General features: G+C 29.5%; 1 protein-coding gene across 1 annotated transcript in view; it reads right to left on the reverse strand.

Moving 5' to 3' along the window:
- Positions 1-779: 779 nt before the first annotated feature.
- The window catches only part of LOC106688308 (uncharacterized), a 34592-nt gene continuing 25925 nt past the window's right edge, over positions 780-9446 (reverse strand). Inside the window, exons 7-10 of the mRNA XM_014432700.2 lie at positions 5286-5960; positions 4448-4670; positions 4076-4295; positions 780-2884 (exon numbers count right to left, since the gene is read on the reverse strand). Coding sequence (XP_014288186.2) covers positions 2623-2884; positions 4076-4295; positions 4448-4670; positions 5286-5960 — 1380 coding nt within the window. The 3' untranslated portion in view covers positions 780-2622. The remainder of the gene's footprint in view (positions 2885-4075; positions 4296-4447; positions 4671-5285; positions 5961-9446) is intronic.

Consider the following 9446-nt stretch of genomic DNA (forward strand, 5'->3'; position numbering starts at 1 on the left):
AAGTTCACACTGTTCTGGATTGGAGCAAAGGCCAACCAAGACTTTGGTGAAGGATTCCTTGTAAAAAACTGAAAAATCTGGTAGGTTGCGCGCATCACAGACTTTTCACTTACCACCCTACATATGTCTCCAAGTTTTGTGTAAATGCGCTCCTCTTGAAGTTACCTTTTTTTGTCCTGTCACAACCCAGGCATAATATGTAATTTTAGTTTCTAACGACATTTCCTTTTTAACCTGGACTGTTCACAAACAGAATATTTTGAGAGAGTAGGTTTTTTAGGACTCAAAGGAACTTAAAACATGTATTTTCGTAGAAAACGAGTTTGAAATTTTGCACGATCACAATACCTGTCCTTACTATATATTCCATGTTTTAGACCATGCATGGAGGAGTACACAATACTTAGGATAAGGAAATGATTTCATAGTTTTATCCTTGTGAATCCCAATGCCCATTAGATGGCATGGTGACTAAGCTAAAGAAGAACTCCATACAAATTTAAGCAAATATATGAACCATTTAGCCCATGGTATGAACTTTTTTAGGAGATTTTAATGCACAAATAGGAAAAGAAGTATAATTCATGACACCATGATTGGAGGGTACATCTTTTCAAATTTTCCTTTCTTCTTCTTTCTTGGTAGTTCTATTCATAATATTCTAACAAAAACCAACCAGGTATTCACCCAGTGGCAACAAAGTGTACCAGATAGACTTTGTTCAACTAAAAAGGAAGTATTTCAACTGTGTTATAATGTGGCAAAGGTAAAGACATAAACTGAGATCATTGTTTTAATCTATAAGTTTCAAAATTTAAATAACAAGTAAAATTATTCACAAAAAATCGAGAAAGGAAAACTGAGCAAAGAAGAAGCAAAAATCATCTAACAAATTGTGCCTACCAGCATAAGATATATAATCCTAAAAGAAAGAGATGTTGTGAAATAAAGGAAATATTAAAATTTGTTAAAGAGAGCTTATGGATGAACAGATAGATCCTACTTTTATCATGAGTGTGCACGGGCAATAAAGTAAAGAAATTTTAAAAAATACAAAAATTGATCAGACACTCATTTCAAATTTAAAGAATATTAAGATACTATGAAATGAGTCAAGAAAATATGAAATGCAGAAAGAAATTTTGTGAATAGATGAACTAGGACCCATGGGAAGCCCTTACATAAACATCATGAAGCGTCTAAAAACCAATGCTGTATAATTTCCCATGTGCTTGAAGGTTTTGCAGAAGACATATTCCATTCTGTTTCCAAAATTGGAGGAATAATTGCAAACAGGATTACTTGAACAGACAAACTACCTCCATCCGAAGCACCACCCATGTTGGTTGAGGAGCTCTCCCAACTTTGCATCAGTCTTCGAATGATAAAATATCCAGACTTGGATGGGTTTCAAACAAGGCATCAATGGAGATCAGACTAGATCTGTTATTGGAAGTTTTCTATTGCTCTTGTGTAAGGAGTCCTTTACTTGACCATGTTAAAAGGCAATGGCTGCTCCTGATCCTGAAGTTAAAGTGAAGATCAACATACATTTCTGGCTATTTACCAAAATGTCAGCAAGTTCTGGAAGATTTTGGGAAATAGGCTGGAAGAGATCACTAAAGGTGCATAACATATCTACGATTCAATTTGGTTAAAGGAAAGTGAGATCAACAGTGAATACAATTACTATGGTGATAGAAACAATTCACAAGTTTATCTCTGGTTAGAGGGTACTGGTTAAGGAAGACTATTATGATGTCATTATGCTTTTAAATCAGTATGATGGTGCTTTATGATTTTATATATATATAGGAAGTTGAATAATAATTCTAATAGCAATACAGGTGACACAGTGGTAAGGCGCTGTGCTACTAATTTTAAAGACCTGGGTTCAAATATGACAATGGCAGATATTATATATAATTTATTAAGATAGAATTATTTATCCTGCTACTGTAACCCTGTGGGCCCTCCTAGGGTCCACTCAGCCACATAAAATGGGTATCCTTAATAGGGCAAAAATCTGGTGGTTGAACTTGATCTTGAAAAAATCACTTCCTTGTCTACTGTTGTTCTAAAACTCTTTTTACTAAGAAAAAACTTCCAATCAAGATGCAACTTACAAAACTTCCTTACAAAGTACTGAACCTCTGACCCTTCATAAATTGTAGAGGTTCATAACGTTTGTATTCCTATATTAGAACAATACATTTTAATTTCTGGCAAAAATGGGAAATTAATTATTAATTGAAGCAGGTTATTAATAGTCCATTTTCCAATTACTACAATGTTATTGAATTACAATGGCTCTATTTAATATTCAACAGAATTGATTTTTAAACTTTAAAGCTGCACAGATAAGGAATTTAATAAATATTTAGAACTGTAAAAGAATTGCTAGAGCAGACAATCATACCACTATAAATGGAACTATAATCTATCAAATATTTGATATCATATAACATATTTCTTTTCTTTTTATATTGTATAATTTTGAAATAGTTTTTAATTATTTTTTAAATTTTATTTCTCATAAGAAATATCCATACTATATCAGTCTTTCAGTCATTAATATTAACAGATAGAAAACAAATTTAGAAAGAAATATATAGACTTTCATTAGTGCTTTTTTAGCTTTCTCTGTTCCTTTCTCTTTAAAAAACTAGCTAAGAATGCGATGAATAATCCCAAACAAATTCCTAAGATTGTCTTTAAATCAAAGAAGATCAGTTCTAATGTTCTTAAAAAGGCTTCTGGAGGTTGAAGATATTTATGGTTATCATTCCTAAGCACATGTTCTATCCAAAAAACAGCCAATTCTTTTGGTTTCATGGGTTGATCTGTAAATAATTTTGACCACCTTTTCATTTCCTTGGTATAACTGAAAATAAAAAAAAAAATATCTCTTAAGGTTGTTGATTGTTTAAATATAAATATCTAAAATATAAATACTTAATCATATTTCATGGTAAAATATAGATCATAAAGGTTTATTTCCGAGCTTTTATATTGCTGTTATACTCCTTTTTACATGAAAATGTGCTAAATTAACTTAAAACATTTTTCGTATCTACATAGAATAATTAGACGGGTAATAGTGATGTGATTGATTTGATGATTCCTGCCAGTAAGATTCCCTGCCCCACTGTGCACAAGAGTGAGTGCATTAACTTGAGTTAAAATGATTAACTTGAGTTTTGCCTATGAGTATTATTATTCACTCATACAATTACTAAAGAATTACCCAAACAATTTATAGTTAATTCCCAGAATTTTGAAAGTATATGAAATATAAATTTTACTTTTAGTTAAAGGTAAAACAATTCTTAAAAAAAAGTCAAACATGAATCATTCTTAGTTAAAAGAAGTTAAATGTAAAATCCAAGAACGACAATAATTACTACCCAAGGTGCCAAATTTATTTAGTGGGTTTTCTTTAATAATTTATACCCTCATACTATTAAAATATAATTAACACAATGTGTAAGTAACATACAGGATTTGTTTCTGAAAAAAAACTAAGATTCAATGAATTACTAAACAGCAAAAGTCATTGTGGGCTAATTTAAATTGTTAATGAGAATTTCAGGAAATATATAGGCAAAAATGAATCAGTTTACAAATCCTATTCTGAGTTGTTGAATCTCAGGATTTCTCAAGCATTAGAGACATCCACCCCAGATATATGATAATTCTATGATGTTTATGATGACCCTAGATTGTGTTTCATAATCATTAAACACGTTGTGGTTTTACAAAAGTTATGTTTAGGTTTGGAACATAATATTCAAGAAAACAAGTATAGGTCACTATGAGCAACAATCATTCTTGAATCTAAATCGATTTTTCATTATCCTTAAGCATCCATAGAAAGGTAATTGCCGAATTGGCTCCTCAATCCATTATTGATCTAACTAGGAATCCATCCACAAATTTGGAAGCTATGGTTCATTGCAACCTGATGATTGGATGATTCCCTTAAAGATATTGATGCAAACAGAAAAAAATTAATTAAAAAATGTGTTATGGGTATTCTTAGAAATCTATAATGCACGATAATTTGTTCACATACCTGTCATTAGTTAGAATTTCTTGAATAGCTTGCTGAAGCAAGTTATATGATATTCCACCATATGATAATGGAATAGCAACACCTTTCCTTAATAATTTATCTGTTAAGGAGTGTTGATCCATCCAAAATGGTATTGATATAATAGGGACACCATGATATATAGCTTCCTGAGTACTCAACAGTCCACAATGGGTGATGAATAGTTTCATGTTTGGATGGGCTGCAAAAAATATAAATTTTGCAAGAATTTTATTTAAATTTGTTATAAATGTTTATCTATAAATGAATTAGTAATCAGATTATGCACACGAAATAATTCTATAATAATTGGTTCACTTTATATGTATATTTTTTATTACAATTAATATATACCTAATACATCATTTTGGGAAAACCATTTGGATATCTTGACGTTTTCAGGCAAATTTTTTATGCTGGGTGCCTCAAATTTCCACAAGACTCTTTGTTTTAAATTTTTAAATACATTCAGGAAAACGTTAATCTTATCTTCTGACATTAATGAACTCTTAAGATTTGTATCAAGACTAAAATAAATAGCTCCATGTTTTGCACCATCCAGAAATTCTTGAGTCTCCTATAAAAAAGAAGTGAAAATGCTAAATACCATGTAATATGTAATAATATTTATATAATGGTTTTAATTTTATATTTTTATGGACCAAAAATTATGATTAATTTACATTGAATTAACTCTCATTGAAAATTAATCTTATTCAGAACTGTTCTAATAATAAATATACATTTAAAAAATGTATGCTTATTGTTACAAAAGTATATTCCAAAAGTTTACGAATTTTGAATGATTGATATTTAAAATTAGCCAATTTGCTATTACAAACAAAATTATTATAAAAACGAATTTAAGCAATGAACAATTTTCTTTGAGAGACATCAATAGTTATACTTTTTCTATACCCATATTCCATCACAAAAACAAATATTAGTTGATAATAATAGATCTTTCAATTAATTTTTTTTTAAAAAGTTTAAATTAATATATCCTTAATGCCCTGTTACAAGGCTTGTGATGAAAATGATACCCTCTCTTTGATGACCTTCAATACAGCACAAAAGTCAAGCAAACCTTCAATTGATTTTACATTTGAAATGGAATATTCTATTTGAGATCGAAAAAAATGGCAAATAATTTGACTTATTTTTATAATATTTCAGTAAAATAATTACTTACCACATCAAGCTTCTTTGGTTCATCAATGTGAAATCCAGGAACATGAATTATTGCTGGAGAATAGTACTTGGCTCCATCAAGAATAGGATGTGCGTTGACGAGTGCCACGGCAGCTGATTTAGCAATCTCCAGGACATGAGGAGTCGATTGTCCAAATACCTCCTTGGTATAGCCATCTAATGAATTCACCAATTTGTGATATTCATAATAATTATAAAGACTATAGAACATATTCTGCAGTTTCTCGACGAAGCTCATCGGGTGGCTGAAAGCTGTAACCTGAAATGGAGAATGAATCATATGCCCCTGACTGCCCATCACATAGAGGGCCTGGGACTCACCATAAGCTGTCACCAAAACGAGTTTTGGATTGCCGAAGTAGGGTACAAGTCCCAAGAAGCATTCGCAATTGGTTGCGTCATGGATAATCATATCGAATGGTTTCTTATTGCTGGAGTGCTCGTTCAAGAATCGTTTGAAAGTCGGAGATAACAACATGTTCCTGCAGCTTGTTAGGCTTGCACTATAAAAAAAATCTATGGCACCTTTGGGAGAATGTTCTGAGGATATTTTCACGTAATCTATTTCTTCGGCATACTCGTACCCTCCTTCCAAGGTATAAGTCGTCAGGTTGGCCACTTTTTTTCGCGGAGGATCCGCGTCCAGGACTGTGACCTAGAAGACTGAATAATGAACAGAGAGTAACTAAATCCCGTTGATAAATATTACTGGCAGATTGTACTTTATATAACCTAAAAATAATAACTGTTATAAATTAAATACCAGTAATGAATAGCATTGTCTGGTACTAACATTTTATATGTTGTTTTATTTACTTTTTCACTGAGGTATCTATATTATTTTATTAATTTCTCTGAATATTATGAAGCATACTTATATTTTAGAGCTATTATAATTCATTACGGTCATTTTATTAAATTTGAAGTTGCAAAGGTCCACGATCTTGCACCTTGCTGAATTCAGATCCATTGCAATATATTGATTAAAATAAAAATTAAAAAATATGTTATGTCTGAATTATGTTATGAGAAATTATATATAACGAAAAAAATTCAATTGCAGTGGTAATAAAAAATTCGCTTGCTCAATCGAAAATTTAATGAAAAAACGAATTCAAAACAACAGTAACCTATTACAAGAAGATGGTCCGAGTGGTGGTCCAAAAAGGTATAGATTAGTAAAAAAATATTTATTAGTAACTAAGGTTTCACTCATTTTTCCGGTCTTCATCAGGATTGAATCTGGGTGGTTTCAGCCCTCCATTTTATTAATCTGAATAGATTTCCTATTTTAATATTTAGAGTATAAAAATAACAATCAAAGTCCATTTCATTCAAATTTAAGCTGTCAATAGCATATATTAGAATTTGATGGACGTTTTCCATTTAACTATTCATTCATTTTGAATGAAATTAGCAGAGGACTAGTATTATAAAAAAACTGACATGCAATATTAATAGTACAAGAGCCGTGAAGAAAAAAAGGCAGTTATCTCACCCCAATTTTTGATTACTTCAATAAAATCTATGTATAATTACTAGCCAAAATTGATGAGTCAGTCAAGTATAGGTAGGGGGAATAAAAAATGGCGGCTGTTTAAAAACCTTAAAAAACATATATCTTATAAACTACCAACAACGCTAGAAAATCTAAGAGAATATTATTTAAAGAAGAATAAATTTGCTGAAATATTAGCCCTAAAAGAGCTATTTACGTCCAATAGTTCTTGAGATATAGCTTTTTAAAAAGCAAAATATCTTAAAAATCTACTGAATGATTAGTACCTTTACCTTCGTAGAAATAGTAATTTTCATGTTATTTGCTAAAATAAATTGATTAATAGTTGTTCGGACAATAAATTTGATTTCAGAAAAACTTTTATTTCGAAACCATTGGACGTACTGATGTCTGCCAGCGCTCAAATTAAAGCTAGTTAAATTTACTACACAATAGTTCATAATGTTTATCTTTGTGGGAGTAGTAGTTTTTATGATATTTGACAAAATAAACTCATACAATGTTAATTTCTAGTTGTTCGTATAAAATGTTGGGTTTTTGAAAAAATATATCTCTAGATCCATAAGACGCACATGTCTGCCAACACTCAAAATAAATGAAATTTAACTTACTATAAAGTAGCTTATGACACTTATCTTCGTAGGGGTAGTAGTTTTTATGATATCCACATATGAATATAAATTTGGCAAATGAAAATTTGTCCGAACAACTATAAATCAATTTATTTTAGCAAATTTCATGTAAACTATTACTTCTACGAAGATAAACATCATAAACTACTTTATAGCTCATTAAACTTGCTTTAATTTGAGTGCTAATAGACATCTGTACGTCAAATGGTTTTGAGATATAAATTTTTCAAAATAAATTCATTAACTACTGATCTTTTAGTTCGTCCCATACAACATTTTTATGCAATATTGCTTTTTAAAAAGCAATATCTCGAACACTATTTAACGTGAACTATTTACGTCGCCATTTTTTATTTCCCCTACCTATACTTGGCAGACTTATCAATTTTGACTATTAATTATACATAGTTTTCATTAAAGTAATCAGAAATTGGGGTGAGATAACTGCCTTTTTTCTTCTCTTGGGCTCTCTTATAAGTGAGGGATAGTGGTAGCTTACTCTATTATATTGAACAAAAAAAAAATTATAAAATATGTATGATCGCATTTCCTCTTTTACCTTCATTTATGAATTATATAATAATTTTATGTTATCTTACTATAAGGACCATTAACTGAAAAAAGTGTAAATAAATAAGCAAACCAACTTTATCTCACTTATCTAAGAAATAATTTATCTGTAAACAGACGTAACTAAATGACTGACACTTAATCTTAACTCATCTTATCTTTAATAAACATGTATACATCTTTGAAATTTGATAAAATTATCGATATCTTACTTCGCCTTGTACTCACGAACTTAAATCATTAAAAAAAAAAAAGATAAAAAAAATTAATTATAATATTTATTTATAGAAGTTGCAACATTACATCATAAAGTAAAATAGAATTATAAACTAAACAATTTTAGCATTCTATTAAAGGAGAGGTTAATAATATTCATTTAATTAAATTGCTCGTACATGAGCAAAAGTATTTTCTTAAAGGAAGTCTACGTGCGGATAAAAAAACAAATAATAAAAAACTATTTAATGTAAACCAATGTTTTGCCTGACTTTGCAGGGCTTCATCAGGTTTAATAAAAGATATAAAGAACTATAAAACTTAAGAGAATAGATAACATGAAATAAAAGTAAACTAAAGTGTGGCTAAATATGATTTAAACTATTTGAAAATGTATACAAAAATGAACAAAATAAATTAAAGAAAACAAGATGTACACTAAAAAGTATAAATAAACCAGAATTATAAAAAGGTATTCAGCAATTAATGAAAACGGAAATAATAACAAATAAAAAAACTTAGTTTACTTTAATTTCATTTTGTATTTTATTTCAACTTAGTTTACATTTATTTCATGTTATCTATTCTCTTACTATATTATATTATTTCTTATCTCTTTACATATTATATTATATTTTTAAGCACTGAGGAAGCTTTGGGAAATGAGGTGAAATGTTGACTCACATTAAATAGTTTAATTACTATTTGTTTGTTTTTTTTACCGCAATTGGACTATCTTTCTTTTGTGTATTGTACACGGTGAACTAACGATCTTCCAGAAGTATTTCCCCTCTTACACTAATGCATATTCCAAAAATGGCTTCATAAATTTAGCTCAAAGCTGAATAAAATTTACGAATGATTGTAGATATGGACTTGTATAAATCGTTAGCCTGGAAATATAGGTAAATTATATTTTAGGAATTTACAGAACAATCATAGTTTTCAGATCACAATACCAGGGTTATAAAATTTCTATACTTATGTATAAAAATAGTAAGGAAACTGTTTTAAACTCTGTACTTAGCAGACTTTTTTTTAATGTTCTTTAATTCAGTACTTTGTAAAATTTAATTTTTTAATTTATTATTAAAGCTCAAATTTCTATAAGCCACAATAACAAGGATGAATCTCCATAATGATATAAATATTTTTTATTAATTTCACATTCTTGCTCAGCCTCCACTGGCTCATTACCAGTGAT

Source organism: Halyomorpha halys, unplaced genomic scaffold (genome assembly GCF_000696795.3).
Source record: "Halyomorpha halys isolate HHAL.00 unplaced genomic scaffold, Hhal_1.1 Scaffold1102.1, whole genome shotgun sequence".
NCBI classification, from domain to species: domain Eukaryota; kingdom Metazoa; phylum Arthropoda; class Insecta; order Hemiptera; family Pentatomidae; genus Halyomorpha; species Halyomorpha halys.